Source organism: Tripterygium wilfordii, chromosome 21, assembly GCF_013401445.1.
Source record: "Tripterygium wilfordii isolate XIE 37 chromosome 21, ASM1340144v1, whole genome shotgun sequence".
Taxonomy (NCBI): Eukaryota; Viridiplantae; Streptophyta; class Magnoliopsida; order Celastrales; family Celastraceae; genus Tripterygium; species Tripterygium wilfordii.
This window is the reverse complement of record NC_052252.1, coordinates 8,496,816-8,524,755: the sequence shown is the minus strand read 5'-3', so window position 1 is coordinate 8,524,755 and position 27,940 is coordinate 8,496,816. Positions and strand designations below refer to the sequence as shown.

Here is a 27,940-nt window from a genome sequence, read left to right as displayed (position 1 = left end):
TTGATTAGCTGATTCAAAACAATAGTAGCGTTAATAGACTGTGGACTGGCCTCAGATAATCAAGTTATCATTGCAAATTTAAATATGGTTATTTATCCCCTTGATCATAAGTATCAGATGGAAGAAGCAAAACAGTCTTAAACAGATAAAATTGATGGGGCCACCAAAACAATACTAGCAAAGCACCAAATGACTAAAAAATGCTTAAAGACTTCAGTGAAAGAATCAAAAGATCATGTAAAAGAAACTGCAGTTCATATTAAAATAACAAGAAAATAAAGAAGAAATAAAATAAACACTACAGAACAGTCTCTCAGAAAATAGTTGTACAAGGAGATAAAGTTAAGTAATACAATCATCGAACCTTGTAAAAATATTTTTTTCGAAGTTTGATTGCCAAACGTATACATTGTTTGATGCGGATCTTCAGCTGCTTATCATTAAAAATCTGGAATAAATTGAGTATATGGGTCAATGATGATTGAAATAAACAACAAAAGTATCCACCAGTTATTTAATTCGTTCGCATATATATGGAATGAAAACAAGAATTTATTCAAAGGGTGGCAAGAGGTGCAGCTCGTATAAAATCATTTACAAATTACAAGAGACGATTTATGTACATCAAGAAGACTGCTTTCATCTATTAATGTTAGATATGTTGCTTTGGAATTGCATACTGCATAATTTCACAATGATTTTACTGTTTACCAACATACAAAGAAAAAGCCTTTACCCTATTGTATTAAAGCCAGACAATCTACTACTTGATTCTAATAATAGACAGAACTCCACTTGATACATGGCCATGTGTAGAGGACAGGTCCAGGTTACAACATGGAACAAAGTATTCCATTAATTAGACATATGAAAGATAAAATCACACAATGCTTATGGAAAAGATAACACATCACCTCCCCCATACCCTAGGTAGCCATAAAATCCAAGCAGTTCTTCTAACAAACTTGGATCTACTTATTTACATCCAGGCAAGGGAAATGTCAGTTTACCCATGTGATTTACAATGATAAATTAGTATGCAAGTGTTACCATCTAAAATGCAATAAGTTTATAAAAGTAGACATGAAGATACACCTACCTTAATCAGATCATCAATTGAACGGGTTTCTCTTATAATTTTCTGACGGTTAATGATAAGAGTTGCTGCCACACAGAAGACAGATAGCTCATCATCCCCATTTCCAGTTGATGACACCGCAGTGCAAATCTGCATGTGATCAGTTCTTGACCAAAAACTCCTTGTCAAGCCACAGAACGGATGTGCCATTGCTGATTTAATTGCAATGTTTTCAGCTGAGGATTGATCCCCATTTCCATTTTTCATTTGCGAACCCCCCTTTAAGCTACCATTACCATTTTCTCCACTTTCTTCCATCTTTTCCGCTCCATTCTCAGAATCCCTTGGAAGCTGAAGCACCAATCCTTCCAAACAAATACCGTGGATTCATCAAAATCAGCTGCCCACATCATCTGCATCAAGGATATCAATTTATATAACAAGTGATAGTATCATAGAAGATATAGCTGTTAGTTAGTCAGATATAGCTGCTGTTAGTCATAGAAGATACAGCTGTTAGTCAGATATAGCTGTATAGCTGTTAGTTAGTCAGATATAGCTGCTGTTAGTCATAGAAGATACAGCTGTTAGTCAGATATAGCTGTTAGTCATAATAATACGGCTGTTAGTCACAATATTAGGCTTGTATTATGGAACAATATGATATTTAATGGAAGGTACTCTCACAAGGAGAGGGACAGCAAGATTGACAGCAATTTTGACATGGTATCGGAGCAAGGATTCTGAACTACTTTGCTCTCTGATTCTTTGGTTTTCTTGGCCTTTTCTTGTGTTCAACAGCTCTTTGATTTTCAGATCTGCTGTGATTTGTTTTCTTGGTACTCTTGGTTCTTTGGTTTTCTGGTTTTCTGGGTGCTGGCATAATTCCAAGCTTGCGTTATTCTTGTGTTGTCAAATCATTGTTTCATCATGTCTACAAGCAACAATGATTCGTTCAATATTCGATTCACTGGTAAGAACTATTCCTCCTGGGAATTTCAGTTTCAATTATTTGTCACATGGAAGGACTTATGGGGTCTAATAGATGGAAGTGATCCAGCCCCTACAGATCCTACAAAGTTGGCTTCTTGGAATGTCAAAAATGCTCGTGTGATGACATGGATGTTAGGGTCGGTTGATCCTCTTTTGTCCTCAATTTGAGGCCATATAAAACTGCGAAATCCATGTGGGAATATTTAAAAAAGGTTTATCATCAGGACAATTCAGCTAGACGTTTTCAATTGGAGTATGAGATTGCTTGTTACTCTCATGGCAATCTCTCCATTCAAGATTTCTTCTCTGGTTTCCAGAATTTGTGGGCAGAGTTTACTGACATTGTTTATGCTACAGTACCCGCTGCATCTCTCTCTGATGTTCAAAAAGTTCATGAGCAAAGTAAGAGAGCTCAATTTTTAATGAAGTTGCGATCCGAATATGAGGTCATTCGCTCCAATTTGATGAATCGTGACCCACCTCCATCCTTAGATGTTTGCTTTGGAGAATTACTTCGTGAAGAGCAACGTCTTCTCACACAAGCCACTCTTGAGCAGGGGAGGTTGGGTACTAATGCTGTTACGGTTGCTTATGCGACTCAAGAGAAAGGCAAAAATAGAGATATGCGGAAAGTGCAGTGTTACAGCTGCAAAGAATATGGACATATTGCTCTCAATTGTAAAAAGCGATTCTGCAATTATTGTAAACAACAAGGGCACATCATCAAAGAGTGTCCTACTCGTCCTCAAAAGCGCCAAGTCAATGCCTTTCAAGCTGTAGTTGGCACTCTGCCTGATGGACAATCTCCAGAAGGGGCCAACTATCAATTTATTGCTCCAGCAGTGTCTACAAGCACTCCTACAGGTGCTGGGCCAGCAGTTCTTACTGCTGATATGGTACAACAAATGATTGTTTCAGCATTTTCAGCCTTAGGGCTGCAAGGTAAGGGTAATACATCCTCTCAACCTTGGTTTCTTGATTCTGGTGCATCAAATCATATGACTAGTTCATCTCATATGCTTCAAAATGTGCGTCCGTACAATGGTTCATCACATATTCAGATTGCTAATGGAAGTCATTTACCTATTGTTGCTATTGGTGATATTACTCCATCTTTCAACAATGTTTTTTTGTCACCGGGACTTTCTACTAGTCTTCTTTCGGTTGGTCAGCTGGTTGATAATAACTGTGATGTCCATTTTTCTCGTGATGGTTGTTCTGTGCAGGATCAGGTGACGGGGACGTTAATCGCGAAGGGGCCTAAAGTTGGGAGATTGTTTCCACTACATTTTTCCATTCCTAGTGTCGTATCTTTGGCTTGTACTACTGTTAAAACTAAGGGTGATGTATGGCATAAACGTTTGGGTCATCCAAATTCTCTTGTTCTGTCTCATGTATTGAATTCTGGTTTGTTGGGCAATAAAAATCATTTCACTTCCCACAGTCTTAAATTTGATTGCTCTACATGCAAATTAGGCAAGAGTAAAGTCCTTCCTTTTCCTTCTTCTGGCAGTCGTGCTAAACACTGTTTTGATATTATCCATACTGATGTTTGGGGCATTACACCTATTATTTCTCATACTCACCATAAGTACTTTGTGACATTCATTGATGATTATAGTAGATTTACTTGGGTATATTTTCTACATTCCAAGTCTGAGGTCTTCTCTGTTTTTAAGACCTTTTTGGCATATGTTAATACTCAATTCTCTTCAGGTATTAAAGTATTGCGATCTGATTCTGGTGGGGAATATATGTCCCACGAATTTCATGAGTTTTTGAAACAAAAAGGCATTATCTCACAACGCTCTTGTCCTTACACGCCACAACAAAATGGCGTAGCGGAACGCAAAAATCGTCATCTTTTAGATGTTGTTCGGACATTATTACTTGAGTCTTTTGTTCCATCTAAGTTCTGGGTTGAAGCTTTGTCTACTGCAGTTTATTTAATTAATAGACTGCCATCTCAAGTGTTACACTATGATTCTCCATACTTTCGTCTTTTCCACGAGCATCCGAGTTATCATTCTCTACATACTTTTGGTTGTGTTTGCTTTGTGCACTTACCATCTCATGAGCGTCACAAACTTTCTGCTCAGTCTATTAAATGTGCCTTTATGGGTTATAGTGTTTCTCAAAAAGGTTTTGTTTGTTATGATCCATGCTCTAACAGATTTCGTGTCTCTCGCAATGTTATTTTCTTCGAGGATCAATACTTCTTTCCTACTCACGTTGAGTCATCTCCTACAGCAGCACTTCTTCCTACTTTTGATGACTTGCCCTCTCCTCCTGATCGATTCAAGCCTGGCTTTGTGTATAAATGACGTCAACCAACTTTACCCCTTCCGGAGATTGATCCATCACCTGAGACTGTTCAGACAGCTCCTCGACGATCTACCAGAGTCTCGCATCCTCCTGATAGGTATGGTTTTTCTCATACGTCTCTCACCGCTACTTTATCCAATATTTCAATTCCTTCATGTTACTCCGAGGCTGTCAAACATGAGTGTTGGAAAAGGGCGATGCAGGAGGAACTTCACGCTCTTCAGGAAAATCATACATGGGACATCATTCCTCGTCCATCTACTGTTAAGCTCATTGGGTGTAAATGGGTTTACTCAGTTAAACTTCGTTCTGATGGGACTTTGGATCGTTATAAGGCACGGCTGGTTGCTTTGGGTAATAGGCAAGAATATGGGATTGACTATGAGGAGACATTCGCTCCTGTGGCAAAAATGACTACGGTACGTACAATCATTGCTATTGCTGCTTCACAGCGTTGGCCACTTCACCAAATGGATGTCAAGAATGCTTTTCTACATGGTGATCTCAAAGAGGATGTTTACATGACTCCTCCACCTGGTCTATTTTCTACCTCTACTTCAGAAGTGTGTAAGTTAAACCGGTCCTTGTATGGATTAAAACAAGCTCCTCGGGCATGGTTTGAAAAGTTTCGGTCTACCTTACTTAAATTTTCATTTGTGCAAAGCCAATATGACTCGTCTTTGTTTATTTGCAAGACCTCCGCTGGTGTTGTTTTCCTACTCGTTTATGTAGATGACATCGTGATCACTGGTACAGATTCCTCCTTGATTGCTCACCTTCAACAGAAACTTCAAGACTCTTTTCACATGAAGGACCTTGGTCCTCTTACGTATTTCTTGGGTTTGGAGGTTCATACTGATACTTCTGGGGTGTTTGTGCATCAACATAAATATGCCCAAGATTTGGTTGCTTTGGCTGGTCTTCAAGATTCTTCCTCGGTGGATACCCCATTGGAAGTCAATCTTAAATACCGTTGTGAGGAGGGCGATCTTCTCCCAGATCCTAGTATGTTTCGGCAGTTGGTTGGTAGCTTGAATTATTTGACTATTACACGACCTGATATCTCTTTTGCCGTTCAGCAAGTTAGCCAATTTATGCAGTCTCCACGACATCTACATTTGGCAGCAGTTCGTCGTATCATTCGATACCTGCGAGGTTCTTCGAGTCGTGGTTTGTTTTTTCCTGTTGATACTCCTATTCGTCTTAATGCCTTTAGTGATGCTGATTGGGCAGGATGTCCTAATATTCGTCGTTCTGTTACGAGTTGGTGTATGTTTCTTGGAGAGTCCCTAATATCTTGGAAAAGTAAGAAGCAAGATCGTGTTTCCAAATCTTCGACTGAATCAGAGTATCGTGCTATGTCTGCAGCGTGTTCAGAGGTTGTTTGGCTTCGTGGGCTACTCGCTGAACTTGGCTTTCCTCAATCTGATCCCACTCCTCTCCATGCTGACAACACCAGTGCTATTCAAATTGCTACTAATCCAGTATATCATGAGCGTACTAAGCACATCGAGGTGGATTGTCACTATATCCGAGACGCTGTGGATACTCGTGTGATTTCTCTTCCGCATGTTTCCACCAACCTCCAGATTGCTGATGTGTTTACCAAGGCTATGACAAGGCAACGTCATCAGTTTTTGGTTGGCAAATTGCTGCTTCTTGATCGCCCAGCATCAATTTGAGGGGGGATGATAGTATCATAGAAGATATAGCTGTTAGTTAGTCAGATATAGCTGCTGTAGAAGATATAGCTGTTAGTTAGTCAGATATAGCTGCTGTTAGTCATAGAAGATACAGCTGTTAGTCAGATATAGCTGTATAGCTGTTAGTTAGTCAGATATAGCTGCTGTTAGTCATAGAAGATACAGCTGTTAGTCAGATATAGCTGTTAGTCATAATAATACGGCTGTTAGTCACAATATTAGGCTTGTATTATGGAACAATATGATATTTAATGGAAGGTACTCTCACAAGGAGAGGGACAGCAAGATTGACAGCAATTTTGACAACAAGAACGTACGAAAATGACGCAGAAGAATGGGAAAAATCATTAGTAGTTTACATTGTAAACTTATCGTAGAAAGTAAATATAGCTATAATCTCTTAGAGGGACTACTCAATACCATAAATGGCTTCTACTCAACCATGCAAGCCATCCTATACAATAAGAAACGTATCTAACAAACTCAAACTAAACCACTATAAGGACATGAAAAAATCCAAAGTAACCTAGGATTTGATACGACTAAAATCATAAAAGATTACAGCTTCAGTTTCCATAGTAAATAACATACTTTACCATTTATTTTATTATAACGACACTCTATACATGGAAATATCTTCGAATCTATTTCAGCAAAAATGTCTCATTCAGACAAGATAAGAAAATCTACTTTTCTTATTCTGTGAAAAATACCATATTTACACAGTAATAAAATTAAATAACAGCAAAAAATCCTCCATCACTTCAGTTATACAGAAATAGAGAAAACCCCTACATTTTCCAATATTAGTTAATAGCTTGCCAAATATTAAAGGCTTCTCCCATCACTTCAGAATTTCTAAAGTCTTGAATAACGTTCTTTCATACTTACTTCTCTAAGTTCAAATTCTAACAGAAAACTCCTTTAGATTATCAATTTACGAAGAAAATATAACACCATTAGCATTTTTGTTAACAATAACAACGACAAGATTTTAAAATAATTCTAGGCCATACATTGCCTGGTGGGCACAGGGCACTTAATTTTTTCTTTAGCAGGCTTTCTAATTTCTCTCTTCCTTTCTCTTTGGGTTTCACCTCCTTGGTGGCTCTCAATAAATTTCTTCTGCATTCAAAAGAAATATACCAATAAATTTGACATTATTTTTGTTGAACTCATTTCACTCCAAGCCTCATTTCTCTTAATTATCTTAATGTTGCTATTTTACTAGCTGATTTGACTAGCTTCATCTGTAAAGATAATGTATGACCAGACATTTTTGGAGCACAGTTTTATCTCTTTGATATTGACATGCTCCAGCTATTGCTTTTTAAAATTATCTATATAATATTGACTTGCGAGTTCTTCAAGTCTGATGTTCTAACCACATGCAACACACAGAAGTCATGAGATGGAATCAAGAAACCAAAATTAGCTGCTTCAACTTTTTGGCTTTGTTTGGGTTGTGATATTTTCAAAGATCAACCAGGATTAAGATCTTATAACGTAACATAGGTTAATACAATCATTAACCGCCCCAATTCATAGTTTTTGTTCAATTGTAGTAAATGTTATCACTTTAATTACAATCACAAGGCTCATCAGTTAAAGGGTTTTCAAGGTAAGTCAAAATACTCAATAGCATGTTGATACATTTGGAGAGAACCTCTCCCCAGAGGGGCAAATACACACAATGGAGCAGTAGACGGCACGTAAATTTGGAAACACCAATCATATATGATCTATAGACATCATTGTACCAAACTTCTATTTTCTGGCGGCGAACAAATTTTTATTTATGTATCAGCCATAGATGATCTAATCATACTTGCCGTGATGTTCATGAATGATTCAGAACTAAAATGAGGTCAAAAAGCAATCAAATTTTTAAGCCACAGCACATTCCCAAAAGTAACTTCTGCATTTGCCACTGAAACAGCATCAACCCAAAGATATTCAAGTTTAGATTTCAAAATATGAGTCCCCAGGGAGAGGAGCGGGGGTGGATACCAACAAGCAAACCATAAGTATTCCATCTTATGTGGATCATCTGTTTAACTATGGAACTCCCAATTCATTCAAATTGAAATTGACACCAGAAAGATTGCTGTAATTTGAATTCAATCTTTCAGAGACAGTAACAGTGAAAGGTACAAACCTCCCACATCTCGGCAAAAGATAATTCTCGACGGAAGAGAACCAGCAGCATCCGGAATGCAAAATGAAGGCTTTCAGCACCTATACGTGACAAGTGTGCAAATATTTCCCTGTCTGTGAGTTCCAAAATATGCCACAGAGCTTGCAACTGCTTCATCACTCCAGTTGGTCCCTCCATCTGAAAGTTTTCACGCTGAACAGGTCCAAAAATATGTCAGAAAAAACATTACATCGTGGAACTTAAAATTTTTGCTAAGTTTAGAGATACCATTCTCCTCAGAAGCATCTCAAAGCACCAAAATGCATCCGCATCATTCTCAAAGAGGACAACAAAAGGAGACAGCAAGTCGCTCATGCCTAAAATCACATTTTTCCAATTAAAGCACGTAATGGTTGATGTCCAAAGCTTACTAAAAGGGTTCACCGGTTCAGTCAAAAGTGAGAAACTAGAATATTACAACCTTGACAATAACCAGTTGCAGGGTCAACCCATGCATAAACAGCAAGGATGTCGGACATCCTAGCTAAATTCTTCATGTCCTCGTAGAATTCAAGATGACTATCTGTTCTTACCACATCAACAACTGGAAAAAAAAAAATTGCATTTAGAAAATAATAGTCTTAATAACACATGAGATAGATTCAATTATCATCTCTATCAAAATGAATTAACATGCATAACTGGGTTACCAATTCGATGCAAAGTCCATAACCATTCAGAAACTCTGTCTTCACTGATAGCTGCTGGTTGACATGTTGCATTACCAAATGTGCTATCCCGAGCATCTGACATCCTCAATGTGTTAACTACTTCAGTTTGGTAAGCAAGACTATTAGACTGCAGCACCGTTGCACTGGAGTCAGGACGAACCATTTCAATTTCAGAGTCCATTTGACACGAAACATTGTTAGACTGTGAACCATTTGATTCGATTACCAAATCTATATTGTTATTAATTTGAAAAGTATGCACTGCGTCATCTTCAAATCTCAATTTTTGGTGCTTAGAAGGATTTTCATTTGTACTCTTCTCAAACAAATCCGTAACAGGTAACGGAGGAAAATCGAAAAAACTTTGGCAAATATATTGTGATCCTTGAGCTTCTATCTCCCGTTTAGGTGAGCTGGGACTTTGTAGACCCAAAGAAGGCAGAAAACAAGAACTGTCATATCCTCCACCATCTGTGCTTCCCCTCAAGCTAAGAAGGTCAGCAGAATCACTAGAACTTTCCCTTTCACATATATATGACATATCTGTACAGTTATTTTTCCAATCACGATAACTCTCTTTTTTGTTGGTATTATCAACAGAAGATTGTCCACTCTCAACTTTAACTTCCCTTTCCCCATCATCTTTAGATCCTGTCCTCATGTCCATAACTTTGGACCTGACAACATAGGCAAGTGAACCAGTTCCTATACTTGAATGCATCAATTGGCATTGCTTAATCAGGTCATTGTATCGTTCTCTGCATAATAAGTTCAAAGAGCTTTTAATTGAACAAGAAAAAAATCTTTAGATGGCTCCCTTGCAAAGCACGGAGTATATGAAGTACATAAAACAACCCAGTAGAAGACGAAAGATGTGTATATGTAAAAGCAAAATACATGCGTGACTACTACCTTCCCTTTCAACACTAAAGGTTTAATATAACATCCTTCCAGCAGGGCTGGCTTGGCATAGCTTCCTAGTTCCCACCACTTCACTGTATTTTGCTATCAACCTCTCTTTTCATTAACACAAACAAGGATCCATTCATTACTTAAGTCATTCAGCATGTAAGGAATTTCAGCTACATAAAGTACATGACAAACGAAACTGTGGAATGAAACAGAAGTTCAGTGCACCGGACCAAATTAATGCTGACTGATACATTTGGTACAACTATACTTCTTTCTGCAAGAAGTCAGAAGGCACAATTAATTTGGACATTAAATTGAGATGTATCAAACCCTTACAAGAAGACGGGAGTAAAATGAGATGTTATCAGCTATGAAGTAAGAACAGCCAGTCCTAATAAAAAACGTTTGCCCGCAGTATCTATGAATAAACAAGATGAGGAAAATATGATGAACAAAATACTGTACAATACATTCCAGATAATTCAACGAACAATATTTCACCGGAATCTGAATAAAAACAACTAGACATGACCATAATAAATGTACCAGATAATTCCACCACTTTTATTTGAAGATGCGGCAGCAACCCTAAAAATCCATTAAATGGATATATACCAGCATAGAATGTAAATTTGAAGTTATATGGTCAAAATCTCAAGATTATTCTTAGTTGCCAAAGAAAAATAAGTATTTGAATAAAAATGTATATCTAAGTATTAAAATAAAATCTAAAGTTTTCCATTCAAAAGAAAATCTAAAGTAGAGAAGAGCTTAAACCTCCGGGCTGATCTTAGTTGCCTTCGGTACTCAGCTGTACTGCCAAGCGCATAACAACCAAGTAGAAATTCCCAAACTTCAGGCCTAATAGATGGCTCCACACCCTGTAATGTAGCAAATAATATGCAATACAGTAAAAAAAAAAATAAGCGGCACGTCAAGGAACATTTTTAAGGGTTATGTGTGTGAAAAAAGAGTAACAAAACTTTAAGATTTATCAATCAAGAAATGTCAGGTTCAACAGGAAAAACAGTTGCTCATTACACAAAATAAGACTTAAAACTGACTAAAATTTAAAACAGACTATGCAGCTGGAACTTCTATATCAAAAGAAAAAAATCACAACAATGAATACTGGCTACTTTAAAAAGCCAAATATTCATTACTACTAACTACCCTACACTATATGACCAGATTTTTAAGAGGAAAATGCAAACACAACCAATTTCAAGCCTCATTGACCAGGAAGTGTATAAAAGATATTTACTTGTAAGAACATCAACCAAAACATATTAGACCTCACAGATTATGGCTGCTAACTGGACTTGTCATGAAAATTCAAGGCGAAGGAAACTACACCCGTTGTCGCAAAAGTGCCATGCGATATGATACAGAAAGAAGGCCAGAAGGTGACATGTCTCAAACAAGATATTTCAGAATATACAGCATGCTCTATTAACAGTTTACAGTAGAATACATAAGGCAATGCTTGTTTCAACTATAAGTAATAGACAATTCATGACAAAGACTTAGAAATAAGGGTGGATAAAGTTCAGTGGTGATTCAAACTTCAAAGATACAGTTGACAAGGACATATTGAAGCAACGACAGATTAAATAGTTTCTTAATCGGTCATGGAAAAAAAAAGTTTCATGAAATGCTTGACAGAAAACCTTTTTGTTTCCCTTTTCTTCTTCATCTATGCCCCATAGGGATCAAATATGAACCTAAGAAAAATAAATATTGAAAGCCAAAAGCTATCTCTAACTTGGGAAAAAAGCCTTCCTTTATGCCTTTGTCGTCTTTTGCCGGGTTAAGGCCTGCCGAGACAATAGATAGTCAGGCAGGTGGCCTAGTCCTAGCTAAGAAAGATTCTGTGCAAGATTTTCTTTCAATAGAATTTTAGCTCTGAAACTCTGAAGGACAGGAAATGACATGATATGAACCAATGACAAACGTCATATGAGGATGAAAAATTAGAGGATCGAGAGCTTCTTACCAATAGAATCGATTGAATTCAAAAAGCTCAACTCAAGAAACATCTAGATAAGCTCATCTAAGCAAAAATCATAGAAGAAGCAAGAATTCATCCGAGATTCCAGCAATATTCTTATCCTTCTTGATGACCTTATATCAATTCTAAAATTCACCAATCCATCCAAGACCCAAGAGTATTTAAATTATTACCCACACAAGCATCGCCAGTGAGAATGACAATAAATCTGTCAATTATGAAGTAGCATAATCCCAAATCCAGCAGCTTTTTTATAAGTCATGGGGTTATATCCTTAATTTTTTAAGAGAGTAGGGTATCAAACCATGCAAGTGTGCAAGTATAAGGAGTTAGCTACCACTAGACCTAATCCAGCACCAGCAGTATGTAGTGCTAAACTAGGATATCATTTGCACTGATGATCTCACCCTCAGCAACTGGAATTTCCTTATGTTGTCAAGCCATGCTATAGAAAGGAAAAAGCTCAAGATGCTTTTTCATTGGACTAGAATCACAGGAGAACTACAACAATTTAAATAGATGACTTCCAACAGGGTTAAATGCGAAAAAACAGGATCAGATACATGAAAAGCCACAAACAAACAAAAACAAGTAATAGGGTTGTCAACACAAAACCACGATAGCATCAAGCATCATTCCTACTACTTTATAGACCCTCTTCATACTAATGTATTGCTAAAACATTTTACAATAACAAGAAAAAAGAAGATATACCACATATAAAAGCAAGAGACGTACTTCAACAATTTAAGCATACCACAATAAACAAAATTACAGTAGATATCCAGATATAAAGAAGCAATTAAACAACATACCCCTAAAATGATCAGCTTTAGCACTTTGCGAAAACCAAAAACCTTCCCATTGCTGTCAAAAGTTGCCTGCCACTTGTCTGGTTTAAGCATTCTGCTTACCTGCTCGATAAACAATGAACAAGGGGGAACTATTATAATATGTCAAAAAAAATGTTGTAAATAAAAAAAAATAGCTTTACGATCATCCAATAAACCAGCTAAGCCTAAGGCTATTTAGTCAATTCACTCCCCTACTTGTAAGGGTCCCAACCTTCCTGCCGTTTTTGGGAGGCAGAGATCACCCCTTCCTCCTCATCTTCCTCAATCACTTCACCTTTTCATCCTCTTTTTCAAGAAAGTTTTGTTAAATGGATTCTTATAAACTTATGCCAGTTTGTGGAGCAACTGTTTTGTGAGTTTATCCTTTTGCCTGGTGTTCTTTCTGCCAATTAGAGCTGATCAGTAGGATTATTCCTTAGACGATTCCAAAATGCTGCTACTAGAATCATGGCTAATTTAGTTTTCACATTAGGTCAATCTCCTTCATAATGACTGCCCATTATTCAAATCCATTCCCCCCTCCCCCCCAAAAAAAAAAATGGAAAAGAAAAACTCCACAAAACCAAAGTATAAATATCTTTGCCCCACATGTCTCACCTTCTAAAACACACAATCATCCATTAGTGTGTAGGATCAGTAAGAAAAAGTAAATAGCATATGGAGTTATGGACTAATGGTAATCGAATTGACAACAAACTTTTCTCAGATGAAATGTTTTACTTCTAACACTTTATTTCCCACGAAAAGTAACGAACATCTTGTCAACTAGACTAAGTGCAGTGAGTGAGTTCCAACTCTTCAGTTTTCAAGTCCAAATTTCTTCAGCAAAACAGAAAGATCTAATCTGGCCCCTATATAACCTCGGGAAACAGAAGAAGCTATTGGGAACCTTTTCTTCGTCAGTTAAAAACTATCCAGTAATTCTAAGATCTCTTGAAAAAACCACGTAAACTGCTATTGTATTTACAAGCCAAATTTTAACCTAAACAAATCTAAGTATATAGTTTATTCTATGCAAACACTGATTTTTTTCTTTTTACTTTTTTTAAGGATCCACTGGATTAATGAGAAAGATTTGTGCAGATACCCACAAATCAGTTGGTGATATTGGAACCTAACAAATCAACCCGATTGATATATTATCCAGATGCCCTCATACATTAGAAAATCTTTCATAAAAACGTATAGGGTAAATTTTCTTTCTGGTCGCTTGTGTTAACTTTTTACATCCAAGAGGTCAGGTTCTAGACAACTAGCTATATTGCTCTACATAATTTTACAAAGTGGTGAACTTACTTTAGGATAATGTTATTCTTCAATCTTCTGGCAAAGGAGCAAGAAAGGAGAGATATACTGTTGCTCCCATCCTTCTGTCTCTTGGATAACATAGAGGAAGTAAAACAAAGGGCTCTTGAGGGTGAAGAAGCTCAATTGGGGTCACTTAAGTATGGATGGTTATCCTACTTTTGTAATTGATACAGCACAAATAATTTCGAGAAAGAAATTTATTTCTAGGCACAATGGATCTACTAGCTTGCAGATGTTTGCCAATTGGAAGCACCCACTTGTGCCTCTATGCATTAATATATCCAATTTCTTATGTTAAAAAAAGATGTTGGTTATTGAATCCTAGATTTAGTTTACTTAAATTGTTACATTTATTCTTCAATTTATTGTTAGCTCATTAATAAATATCTAAGGTTCTGATTAGCATAAGCAAAATTTTGAAACACGTTAAAATATAGTTCAAATCAAATCTTCATGCATCTAGGCATGAAACACGGGGACTGTGACAATCTGTTAATTTGTTGGCACTCAAAGAGACTGAACACTTTGTCAGCCTAAGAAGTACTAAAAAAGAAAATACACAAATTTCAACAAGTTCCTTTAATGCAGCACACGCGATTAAGCTATAACCATAAAAGAAATTCAAAACATCATTCACCATTACCATATCTTATGAAAATGTTTCCATTAACAAACATTAGTTGATGTGTTCAAGTGCTATATTTTATAGTTACAGGAAATGCGGATCATTTTGGTCCATGCAACATTCAACACTTGCCCACCCACAATGTACATCACTTATACAACTGACTGCATGGCACTAACAAGGATCCAAGAAAGAAGGCAATAAGCGAAAATGTAAAGCGAAAATGCTCTTCGCACCAACTACTTAAAATTGGGTACTTCTCTCATGTCTACACCACATAACAGTAAAAGAAAATACAAATGTAGTTTCTCTGAAAATTAAATAGATCCAAAGCACTGATAAATGTAAACTTTGATATAGGAAAAGGAAAGAAATAATGAAAATGATTTAAAAGAGAGAATCTTACAGCTATAACAACCTTTATGGGTGTTTGAGAGAGGCACAGATCGCCAATATCTCGCACTATAGAACCCACTCTTTGCAAATTCGCTACCCCAGCCTTTCCACAAGTCCATAGCTTTTCTTCTCCTCCTCCACCACAAGACATCACCATCAACACAAAACCTTCTTTATCTCCCTCTCTCTCACACAAACAAATATACACTCTCTCTACTATGATCGCCGAGACAGAAACCCAATTGAGAATCCAAACTACAAATCGAAGTCAAATGTGGAAAAAAAAAAAAAAAGAACTTCAATGTTGTGCCAAAGCAATAAGATTGATTTCAGAAAAATAATCAAAAGACCAGTCACTTCATGATTCAGAAGTTCAAAGGATCCACGAACTCAAAAAAAAATGCAATCGACAGAAATGAAGAAGAAACTAAACGAAAATTGATTTATTAAGACTAAAATTGAGGGCCTAAAGGATCGTGCCCAGAAGGTGATCGGATCATCGATCAAAATGCCATATATCATGCCACATAGATACATGCATTGAATAGATGTACAAATAGATAGACGGGTAAACAGAGAACCTACCTGAAGTAGCAGATTGCGAATGGAGAGACAAAAATCTCGCAAACGAAGAACTGAAATTGAGGGCCTAAAGGATCGTGCCCAGAAGGTGATCGGATCATCGATCAAAATGCCATATATCATGCCACATAGATACATGCATTGCATAGATATAAAAATAGATAGACGGGTAAACAGAGAACCTACCTGAAGTAGCAGATTGCGAATGGAGAGACAAAAATCTCGCAAACGAAGAACTGGAGATGAAGAAAACAAAGAAGAAGAAGAAAGGTAAAGGAGAAGCTCCTCCTCCGCGGCCATTTCCACGGAGAGGCCGTTTTCCGTCTCATATATATGTACATTTTTTTCCAAAGCGTACCCTGAATTTTGTTATTTTTTATTTGATACGGTAGCTTATATTTATTTTTAAAGCTTTTTTTCAGTAATTATATTTGAGGAAATCATTTTTAAAAAAAATCCGTAACAGCAAATATTACATTTAACATCTCGTTAGCCAATCTAGAAATTTACAAACTCTAACATAGGAATTACAAAATCGAAAAACAAACATTAGACTGTCACCAAGTAACGGATATGCCCAAATAACCATCTCCTTGGATAAACCCAAACAGACTAAACAACAAAAAACATAAATAAAAAATGACACAATATGGATTGAAACAAGATTATTGACTTCTCATTCATCGAGAAAGATTTATCTCCGTCAAATCTAATAGCGATTCACTTTTGACAACTTATATTGGTTGAATTTATTACAATATGAAATTATAAGTATTAATATCAGTATGTTAATTGTAATTGTAATGGATTTTAAATGCAAAAACATATATTTTAAAACAAAACCAATGTTTTTTACCCATGTGTGTATTTTGACTCGCATCTAATTAAATCATTTCTTAAACATATAATTGAATAAATAAAATCAATCATTATTTAATTTTATTGCCTCGATGTGTCACTTGTCATGCTGATTAAATATGACATTTTTTATTCATACACGATTGCCCTAGCCTTTGCTCCATCGTTTCCTTTCTATGCAAATGTGAAGTGAATGTTTAGAGTTTTTTGTAACTTGTCTTGCATTGAGTAGTTTGACTTCATCACTTTTCATTGATTTCTTCTCTCTTTTTGAACATATATTACAAAGATATCTCTTTCCCTTCTCTTTTTTCTCTTTTCTTATTATCTTTTTTAATCCCTTTAGGCACGAGCATCACTCCCTGAAGCGGCCGTGGCGCCCTAGAGCATGGCATCTAAAGAGGGTGTGATAGATCACGCTTGGTGCGCTCGCGTGATCCCTACTCATTTTGACTTTGATGTTGGATCTTTGGCTTTAAATGATGCCTCATTGGCAAATCCTCTTTGTCTAATGTCTCTTTGGTAGTTTTTGCGAGATAAGACCTCGGCTTGTTCATTCGGTCGTTCGCAACAATTAAGAAGAATTGATGTGATGTCTTAGAAATAAATTGTTGTAGGTGTCTAAGGAACGAATTAGCAACTGAAGTAAATGTTGTAGATGAAAGAATTAGCTGGAGAAGTTCAATTGTTTATTAACAACATGACATGTATTTGAGAGTGGTATTTTGCATTTGATTGAACTAGTTGCATGCTCGTGCTTCGCGTGACACATAATTAATTTTAAAAAATAAAGATTTTTGATAATTTTTTGATATTTTGTTACCATGATGAACAACAGAGCTTGAATTATAGAAAATGAAGATAATTGTGAGATGAACAAATAACTACAATACTTTTTTCTCAATATGTTAAGAAATAATTTTCTAAAAGGGAGTGAAAAATTTGATGCATAAGGAAAAAATATGCTCAGAGTGTAACAATTATTATTTGCGTTGTTTTTTGAACCAAGTTGTAAAATAACTAAAAAACATCTCATAAATTCTAAATTCTATAGAAAATATAGCGCACCTCCTTTGTCTCCTAGTTTTTACATCTCATTTATTATTGCTTCTTATGTCAGCAAGCCACAATTTTTCATACTATGTCAATAAGCATATATAATATATAATTTGTTGTACTCTGTATCTCACATTTGATTAAATTCCTCATTTGTACGATCATCCACTAAGGGATTATCTTATACGGAATCATCGGGATCATCCTCTATGAAATCTCCTAAGAATGCATCCTAAACTGAATCTTTTTCATCATAAGATTTTATTGAATTGTATAATTTGGTTGTTGTTTGACAACTAATTACATGAGTTGTAGGGTCATATCGTTAGGAATTTTGTTGAAATTGTTCATTTTTCCCATGAAGTTTTTGTAGTATCTCTTAGAACTTTGTTGTGATCTTGTATGTTTTTGTGTGTTATTTTATACCTATATTGTGAATATGTTTCATTTAAGCTTTTATCTTTTTGTTTTTCTATGCAATTAATAGATGATAATTGATATGACTATTTGTTGTATTATTAAATATGATTTTAAAATTATTTGTATATTATTAACTGTATGTGTTTGTGGGTCTTAAAGTTATTCAATATATTTAACTTTTTCTTTTGTCCGTTACTTTTTGTTTTTTGTGTAGGATTTTTTTAGAGGCATCCACGTGGCACCAAGGAGAAGCCTTTTGGATCCTCTGTTATATATATATAGATTGATGATTGATATCATATGAACGTGAGTCTAGTGAAACTAGAAAGGGATATGTGGCAAGCATATGACAAAGGAAAAAAATATAACAATAATAAATCAATACTTGATGTTAAGAAACATGACTTGCACTTGAAAAAGAATAGGAATATAATCATGAGTGTATCACTTAATTTGCGGCAAAAAGATACTTTTCGTCCCTCAACTATGGGGCGAGTTTCATTTTTGTCCCTAAACTTTTTTTTCTCCCATTTGCGTCTCTCAACTATTGAAAAGTATCATTTTCGTCCTTTCAAATGAGATTGAAGTTGGGAAAAACCTAATTTGACGAACAATATGATGTCACGTAGGATTTTTCAATGGCCGGATTTATTCGAGGGATAAACATGGTACTTTCCCATAGTTGGGGGACGAAAAAGGGAAAAAAAAAAGTTAAGGGACGAAAATGAAACCCGACCAATAATTGAGGGATGAAAAGTACTATTTTGCCCTTAATTTACACTTGTTGGATTAGGGGAAATGGAGAGTTCTCCGATGAAATAAAATGAAAAGTGCTTGACTTTTTTTTAAATACAAAGAATAAAGAGTGAGACGGGAACATGAGTGAAAAGATGAAGGAAAGAGAGAAGCACCGTGTGAAAGAAGAACAAGAAAGGAGGCTTACAAAGGTGCTAAAGTATTGGGGTTGTGTCAAGGGTCCAGTGATACCCGAACTATTAGACCAAGGTAAAGAAGGAAATTCTATCTTTATTTGATTAGTTCAAGTGAGGACTCTAATAAGTAAACTATGATTTTATTAGGAAAGTTACCAAAAAGCAATAGGAGGTTCTTCAATGATTTGAAGAAGGGTAAATGTAATGATATTTCAACTCATTTTGTCAAATAAGAGAATTTATATGATATTCAAGGATGCATGTGACCATGGGTTTAAGATCAAATGATAGTGATATTCCTAAAATAACCCTCATGATAGGAGAAGGCCACGTGGCGGAAAGATGCCAACAAGGCCATGAATGAAGAAGAACTGAAGGGTGTACTTAGGTTCTTAACCGAAGTATGCACCTCGGTACAATAAGGAATAAGGCATTTCAGCTCAACCGAAGTGCCCATCTCGGTGCATAGCAGAAGGGGCTACTTCGATAAACAAGGTTCAGCTACAGAAGAGTCCTACTCCCCTTGGGAGAGGGATATGGATGGAATTTACCATCCGAGAAACCTTCTGGAAAACCAATGAGAGAGAGTTTGACTCCTACTACAACTCAAACACTTCAAACTCATATAAAAGGGGAACCTCTACCCTCAGGTAAGCCATCTAATTCCTACATTCTAAATATACTTACTGAGCAAGAGGCAACGCTCGAAGCAACGAGCCATCCTCCCAAGTTTAGTATTGTACTGACTTGAGCGCCGGAGAGGTCCCCCCGAGTACACCCTCGGGGCCCTACCGAAGCTTACGTTTGCTTTTTGTGCAGGAAGGAAGGAAGAGACCACGTACCGAAGAAGGAGAGATCAGTTATTCCTGCTCAGTCTGACTTGGCTGATTCGTCTAATAGGGTAGACCTGTTTCAGACTTCATCAGATAGGAAGCAAAAAGTGGTGATAATGTGTTCTAAGAGTGATCTAGGTAGGAGGTATGATGAATGATACAAATAGGTTATAAAGAAACAAGTATAAATCGGATAGGTGGATAATGAATAGAAGTTGTTAGATAAGATGTAGAGATAAAGATTTGTCATGTCATATGGGACACATGATACACCTTGAATAAGATCTATATAAAGGGGCATAATCCTTTAATGCATGAGTAAAATTTTGGAGAAATTGAGAATCGGGTAACATCACCCTAATGGTCGATTTAATGCACATGTAAGAAATAATCCTTTAATGTCCGATGCTATGTTTTTTGTGGGTATTTTGTGATTTTTTTTGGGTGTTAAATACTGCTCGTTGAATTTACTATTTGAACTCTCTTCATTACTATCGAGTAAATCATTCTTTCTTAAATTAATCGGTTTGGCATGTAATTAGACATGCACTATATTGAATATCGGGTTGGTGAAAACTTATTGAAATAGATGCATCATGATATATGCTTGACTAAGTGTTTGGATTGGATTGTTATTTGTGGAGTTGGGTTATTGTGATGACCTTGTTGTTGTCTGACCGATTGTGATTCGGGAGTTGTGTCGGTGGTTGTGATAGTCTTGTTGTTGTTGTTGTCTGGCTTTGTGCAGTGGTTGTGTTCGCGACACACCATCATGAGACATAATCACTGTCTGAAATTTATCCCCTTAACTATTACCCACATGATTATACAAGATATTTGAGTGCCACAGCCTCCGATGGGGAATCCTAACTGTTTGTGCTACCAATTGGATGTGGATGATTTGTGGCGCTATGTGCATGATATTTGAGTGTCACGACATTCGATGGAGAATCCGGGCTGTCATGTGCTGCCCTTTTGCTTCTTCTAGGTTTAATGTCATTTTTTGAATCATGTTGAACTCTGGGCAAGCTTTTATCAATTTTTTGATTTTTCAACATGAGTTTTTGTAACTTTCACTGGGATCGAAACTTGAACTTGAACTCGTTGAGGGATTGAAGTTGAAGTGAAAAGATCTTTATTGCACACAACATTCGTAACTTGTTTCATAAGGCTGGAAATTTATCTTTAGATTGTTGGAGAATTAAGAACATGTATGAGAACAAGAACACAAAGAACATCAGAAAAATAGAACAGAATTGGATTAATTGAGACTTGCAATAATAATGTCTTAAAGACAAATTTGCACTATGCTCTCAAGATTGCTTAGCAATTTCAATGGTGATTGTCTAATAGGATACAACAGATTCTTGATTAAAAGAGAAACAATCTCTACTCTTTTAATTCTTGTGAACCATTGTGTCTCTCTCCAAAGTATACAACATTTCAAAATAACTCTACATGAAAAGATGAGACTTTTATAAAAGAAGTTGATAAACAACCAATTAAAACTAATAAAAACCAATTGGAACTACCAATTGAAAAATTGCTCGATAACTACCACATGTGCACATGTAGACTTTCATTCATTAAAATTAAAATAAAATACGAACAAATCTTATATGTCGAATACAATCAAACTCTATGATAAGAAAAAATTGATTGATTATAACTCTCTAGATGACATCGGTTATAGTAATGAGTAGGTGAATGGAAAAATGGCTGAAGTTAAATTAATATTTGAGAAAAATCAGATGTTATGGAAAAAATCAGATGTTATGGAAAGGAAAAAATCAGGAGAAAAATTGGACCAAAAAAAAGGATTATTAGGAAATCAAGTGTTTCCAGTAGGACTGTGCAAATGAAATCGAATAATCAGACCAAAACTGAAATTGGACCGGTCGGTCTGGCCTAAATCGATTAGTTGACCGAGTTTGGTCAAACGATTTCAAAAACCGAAACCAACCGAGTTAAGCTGGTCCATACATGGTTTGTAATTTTTGTAACCATTGGTTAACCGGATCGGATTGGTATATATAATATATAATATTTAATACTATAATGTCTTTTAATATGGACCATTGATATATAATATATATTATTACATATGCTATCTACCATTAGATTAACTAGAAAAATACTAATATAATATATATTATTTACACGTTTACTAAATACTAACGTTACTCGTCTCTTATTCTCTTTGACTCTTCTAAACTTTTCCTCTTTTAGTTTTAGACTTCTACTTCAAGCCAGTAGTTTTCATATGACAACCATTATAAAGTTTCACTTTTCTTTTCAATCACAGGAAGTTAAGCACAAATACCATAATGGATTGTTTTCCCAAAAAAATTTACATTATAGCTTCTATGGATCTACTCGTCTACATATTATTTTTATTTGCTCATGCATTACGCTTTTGTAGCCATTTGTAGACCATGGATCTGTAGGGTTTGGATATGGCATTACATTGTTTGCATGTTTTTAACCTGTTTATATATAACTTTGATATTTGATTGATACCCATGGATTTGTGTTTGCACTTAAAGATTGCATATTTTATTGGAAATTATAACCGGACTAAAAGCCAACTAGTTAATTGGTTAACCGTAGTTATTGGTTTTTATGGTTTTGGTTTCAGAAATATAAAACCGTAATTTCTAAATTGGTGATGGTTTGACTTTCATGGTCCAGTTAAACGGACCATGCACAACCCTAGTTTAAAGTTATAGAATAGTTGAAATTAGATACTCTTGATGAGGTGATGGTTGTGACCAGCTAGTTGAGGAAAGTCGCAATAGTCTCTTTCATCTCAATAGGCAAAAGCAATTGAATAATAATTATTAAGCAATAAAAAATAAATGTAAGTTAGTAATTAAAAATAATCAAGTAGATATTAGTAGATGACTCATTGATTAATATAATCTTATTTGACTCGAATATTTTTATTGATTACTTAGATAACACGACAACAAAACATGTCGGTTTAAAAGGCAACAATTATCAGAAAGATATCTATGAATGTGTTAATATATACACATTAATCAAGGGACAAGATGAATTAATGGGATGATTGGGATCCCAATAATCCCTAACATTTTTTATATAGATAAGATAATTTGTTTTCTCACCACATAAATACTTATCATTAAAAAATTTCAAAAAGTAGTAAAAATAACTCATTATTTATAATTTGTTTTACTAGATGACTTAAAATTCTTTCAAATATATAAATATTACCTCAAAAATATTTATAATTGTGTATATGGAATTTATGTCCTTTACAACTTAGAGAACAGAAGCTCTATGCTCTTCTTCATGGCCTCCTCTCTCTTAGACAAATGGGTGTTCATCTTTTCCACCTCTACAGATGAATCCAATGCAAATCGTTGTGCGAATGAATAGATTACAGGTCTCGGTTTATTTCCCTTCCTTAGTTCGCTAAGAATCGTTGTTGGATTTTGTGTGAGAGAGAAAAAACATATGAGAGATAAAACCTAAAAAAGTTGGAGATCGGTGTTTGATTTTAAGAGAGAGAGTCCAAAGTCTAAACAGACGAGAGAGAAAGTTAAACAAAATTGGATAAAGAGATATATTTTAAGAGAGATACAATTATGACCATCAGATTTATTTTTTATGATCTAACGGTTCACAAGTGAACAGGCTATTAACCTGTTCACAAGTAGGGATGGCAATGGGCGGTAGGGTGGGGCGGGGGATCATGGTCACCCTGTCCCCACCCCGCACCTCCAGGTGGTGCCCCGCGCCCCGCCCCGCCCCGTCCCGCATGTCGGGGTGACTTTTACGCCCCGTCCCTACGGGTCCCCGACATCTTTGAAAATTGAAAAATTAAATTGCACATCCTAGAATTCAAACTTGAGACTTTTAGGTGATAGAATAATGGACTAACCAACAAACCAAAGCTACTTTTATATTACACTTGTCAACTAATTAAAATATTATCTTTACATACCACCTATTATATTTTTAACACAATTAAATAATTTTAATTTTACTTAATGGGTATTGATTTTAAATTTATATTATACACTTCTATAGTTTTAAATTGTTTAATTTTATACTTTATTTTATAAAATCTTAGGGTCTTAAGATTTTATCAATATTTATGAGTATAGGGTCATATTATGGCTTTAGGGTTTAGTGCCTTTAGGGTTTAGGGTCTTTAGGGTTTTGGGGTTTAGGGTTTTGGAGATTAGGATTTAGGAGTTTAGGGTCATATTTAACTTAAGGTTTAGGGTATATTTTTATCAAGATCAATTCAATTGACTTAGGAATAGAGACTAGAGAGTCATATTTAACTTAGGGTTTAGGGTAAGTTTTTATCAACATTTATTCAATCAATTAAGAGTATGATAATATTATGTTTAGGGACTTAGGGTTTAGATGTTACTTTGATTTTAATAATAATATCAAATTAATATATGTTTAAAGAAATAAATATTTTTCTATATTATGTTTTATATATATATGAACATCTATAGCGGGATAGGGGATCGGGGAGGGGAGGGGCGGGGCGGGGCGGGTTGGGAGGCATACATGTCCCCGCCCAGCCCCACAGCGGGTTGAGATTTTTTGCACCGTCCCCTCCTAGTACAAGTTTGGGTCTGAGAAAATCCGAGCGGGACGGGGCGGATCGGATCGAGGATAAATTGTCATCCTTATTCACAAGTGAACCGGCTCTCCCCTGGATATAAAGAGGTTGACTGTACTAGATGACGTAAATATATTAGAATTAACTATATTCTAGTCAACTAAAATTAATTAATTCATGATGATGTAGATACTGATACCAAATATCTTCCTGTTCAGTTTTTATTACATGAAAAAAAAAACCTGATTTGATTAGTGATCGATACTTTTTATAACAAGAAATACTTGCAATTCAATATCGACGGGTTTAACCCACTAGTAAGTGTACATGCCGAAAGACAGTAAAATAGTGAATGGGGTCGAATCCACGAAGAGTGTATTAATTACCAACTGACTACTAACAATAGTGTAAATTAAATCTCAGATGCTGCTAATATTAACTAACAAAATAAAATTGAACTAAATATCAACGGATGAAAACTAGCTTGGGTTTGGCTTGCCAACTACCTCCACCTGTGCACACAAATTAATACGCAATCACACAATTTAAAAGTTTAACAATGTCAATTGAAAGGCCTTGGTCCAGTTGCAATCAATTAGATTTCCATAAACAACGATCCTAACTTTGGTTCAGTTGCAAGATCTTTTCTTATCAAAGGAGTCTTGGTTGGTCTATCCTAAGAGTTTCCTAAGACAATCATAAGCACTAGAAAATCAACAATTGCACAATCTAGAATAATGGTCTATTACCCAATCAATTATGTCCTATGTTCCCAAAACTTGGATCTTACGCAAGTTCTTGTTACTTCGTCAAACATCGGGTCATGGTCAGCCGAATATGTTTAACTAACAATTCCTAAAATTATGATGTTGATCAGGCATGCATAACAATATGAAATAAGCAATCAATCCAGAGAACAAAAAATTAAACTTAGTCTGATTGTCAATCAAATCTGTGCACAAGGTTTATGGTAGAAGAATTACCAAACCCTAGCTTGAAAAGAGTTTAGTTACACATAATCATAATAAAAACCTCCAAAATACTCATTAACAATGTTCGAATCAATGGGAGAATTGAGATTTGCCGAAGGATTGGACTGTCAAGTTTGATGTGCCTCCTCCTTCTTGCCGTCACTCTCTGTCCAAATTAGGTCTCAGTTTTTCTTCAGCAGCAGCAGCGTGTGTCTTTTCTCCAACACAAAAGCCCCTTTATATAGATTTAAAACCCTACAATGGTCAATTGTATTTGTCACATCAGCAACTTAAACGTGCAAACTGATTCCCATGCTCTGCGGCCGCAACAGGTTGCAAAACATGTTACAAATTCTGTCCAGTCACAGCTTTACTCTCCGGCAATACCTGTTTTAAAAATACCAATATGGGCAGTATTTTAGACTAAACAAACTTAGAAAAATAACAACTTTAAACCCAGAAAAATATGTGTATTTTACACCTAACAATTAGGTAAGAACTAGTTAGCTTGCTAGTGCCATGACTTGCAAAGCCTATTGAAAAAGATAGTTAAGAGACATTGACATTGGTATGCAAATTGCGTTATGAGAAAGAAATACATAAGAAGTGTTATTAACAAAATTCATTTTTACGATCTCAATTTGCATCATCTTGATGTCTATTTTTTATCAATCGACTTGGAAAAATTAATTAAATGACTTACTTATATAGCTGTAAAATCACTGAATTTATAATTCAGTAATTTCTTTGAAACATGGAAACCCACCATCATTATCGTTAAAGTGTGTACGGAATAAACTCAAGAACCCTCGCAATATTTTGGAAACCACTCGTGCCAAACAAGCACATGATAATTCTATGCAAATAGTATTATTTTATCACCATTCAAAAATGATTCTGTTTGGTTGAGCATTTCAAATATATTAAAATTAGAGATAAAGGGGGCGTTTGGTAAAGCGGTTGAAATATGCAGTGAGATGTAAAAGCTGACGCTAACGAAAAATATTATATTTTATTATTTCATATTAAATTTTATATTAGATTTAATCTAATAAATATAAATTTATTATAATTAATTTTAAGCATAATTAATTTTTTTAATAAAGTTAATAAAATAATTATTTTTATTTAAAAAACGTTGGCCTTCACGTAATTTTATAAAAGGCTTATTTTATAAAATATAAATATTTACAATAATTAAGTGGGGGCCAACTTATTTCTTAAAAGAAAAATGAATAAATTGTTAAGTAGAATAATGAAATAAATTAATAAAAAATGTTAAAGAATAGTAATAAAAAAAATAATGAATAGTAATTTTTATTAATAAAAAAAATAAAGAATTCATAAATTTTGTAATGAAACTGCTAGCATCCACAAGCAGCTCTGCCTCGTTAAACATAGGCATTACGCTAGTGGAATCGCCTTGTCAAACAGGCACAAAAGCTTTGTTTGGTAAAGCATTTCAAGTAGCATATTTGCTACTTTGTAAAATATATGCTATTTCATAACTAAAGGCGATGAGATCAAATTACCCTCCACTCAACAGTGGACATGTGGCAACTTAGCTAGACAATGAAAACATGACTCGGTAGACTAACAATGAAGCTACCTCGGTATGACCTGAGGTATAGTACGCTTCACTACCCATAACTCACATAACCCATATATCTCAGATCTATGGACAACATCGTTGTGGTAAAGATTGTAATGCTAGAGGAATCATTAATGCAAGGTATAGAGGGGGAGGTCATAAGCGAATGGATCTTTTTATCGAAGTATTAGAAAAAAAGGGGTTCAAATCTCTTTATTGTGGCTATCTTGGATAAAATGTGAGGAACATTTGGAATCCAAAATGAAATATAACTCACCAGGAAGAATCCTTCTCCAATTTGAAGACCAACAAAGCTTGTCTCCTAGCCAAGCTAGAACTTCCTCAAACACATATCACACTCCACAATGTAGTATGACTCGTTCAAGTATAATCTACACACATAATTTACAATATTCTTTTCTTACTTAAGCATTAGAGCATCTTTCTCAAGGTACACACCTTGGGGGACCTCTTAACTTACGTTTGTCACTCGGTAGAGAAGCAATTTTCAACATTAGCATCAATCGTAGAGCCTAGTTGAACTTACTTGGTACGTCAATGAACCAAGCTAGATTTGTATGTTATCAAAACGCTTTATTTGAAGTAACATTTGAATTGAAGTAGCATAAAATAACATTTTTTTTTTGTATTTTGAAATGCTACTTGAATGTAGCATTTCATAATTTTAACATCCAAATACCAAGAATACCCTACCTTTTTTAGTCATATTTCAAATATACCCTAAATTCTATTTGCTCTTCACAAAACTTTTAAAAATATCCAACATTTTAAATATATAACAATCTAATTCTAAAATTTTAAAATATGTAACAATTTTTTGTGTGACTACTGAATATGTAACAATTTAGTTTCTTAAATATGTAACATTTGTTAGTTTCAACATGTCACTTGATTGAACATGTCCCTAAATCCTTTAAAATGTTAAACAATTTGATAATTTTTATTTTATGATGAATTGTATAATGCCCTTGTATGTAATTTGTCACAATATTTT

At 35.2% G+C, this 27,940-nt stretch overlaps 2 protein-coding genes and 1 pseudogene across 4 annotated transcripts; 2 read left to right on the top strand and 1 right to left on the bottom strand.

Moving 5' to 3' along the window:
• Positions 1 to 355: 355 nt before the first annotated feature.
• On the bottom strand, positions 356 to 15,996 carry LOC119988786 (annotated as a pseudogene).
• LOC119988789 lies at positions 1,559 to 2,223 on the top strand. Of its 2 annotated transcripts, none has more exons than XM_038833953.1 (2): positions 1,559 to 2,051; positions 2,139 to 2,223. In XM_038833953.1, the coding sequence occupies exons 1-2, from the start codon at positions 1,749 to 1,751 to the stop codon at positions 2,190 to 2,192; spliced, it is 357 nt and encodes a 118-aa protein (XP_038689881.1). In that variant the 5' UTR covers positions 1,559 to 1,748; the 3' UTR covers positions 2,193 to 2,223. The 2 variants fall into 2 exon arrangements, with proteins under 2 accessions (XP_038689881.1, XP_038689882.1); XM_038833954.1 differs by having other exon boundaries at positions 2,148 to 2,204.
• Positions 2,226 to 3,522, top strand: LOC119988788. 2 transcript variants are annotated; one of them, XM_038833952.1, is made up of 2 exons: positions 2,226 to 3,013; positions 3,298 to 3,522. In XM_038833952.1, exons 1-2 carry the CDS (start codon positions 2,263 to 2,265, stop codon positions 3,333 to 3,335), a joined length of 789 nt encoding a protein of 262 aa, XP_038689880.1. In that variant the 5' UTR covers positions 2,226 to 2,262; the 3' UTR covers positions 3,336 to 3,522. The 2 variants fall into 2 exon arrangements, with proteins under 2 accessions (XP_038689880.1, XP_038689879.1); XM_038833951.1 differs by having other exon boundaries at positions 2,226 to 3,019.
• Positions 15,997 to 27,940: the final 11,944 nt, after the last annotated feature.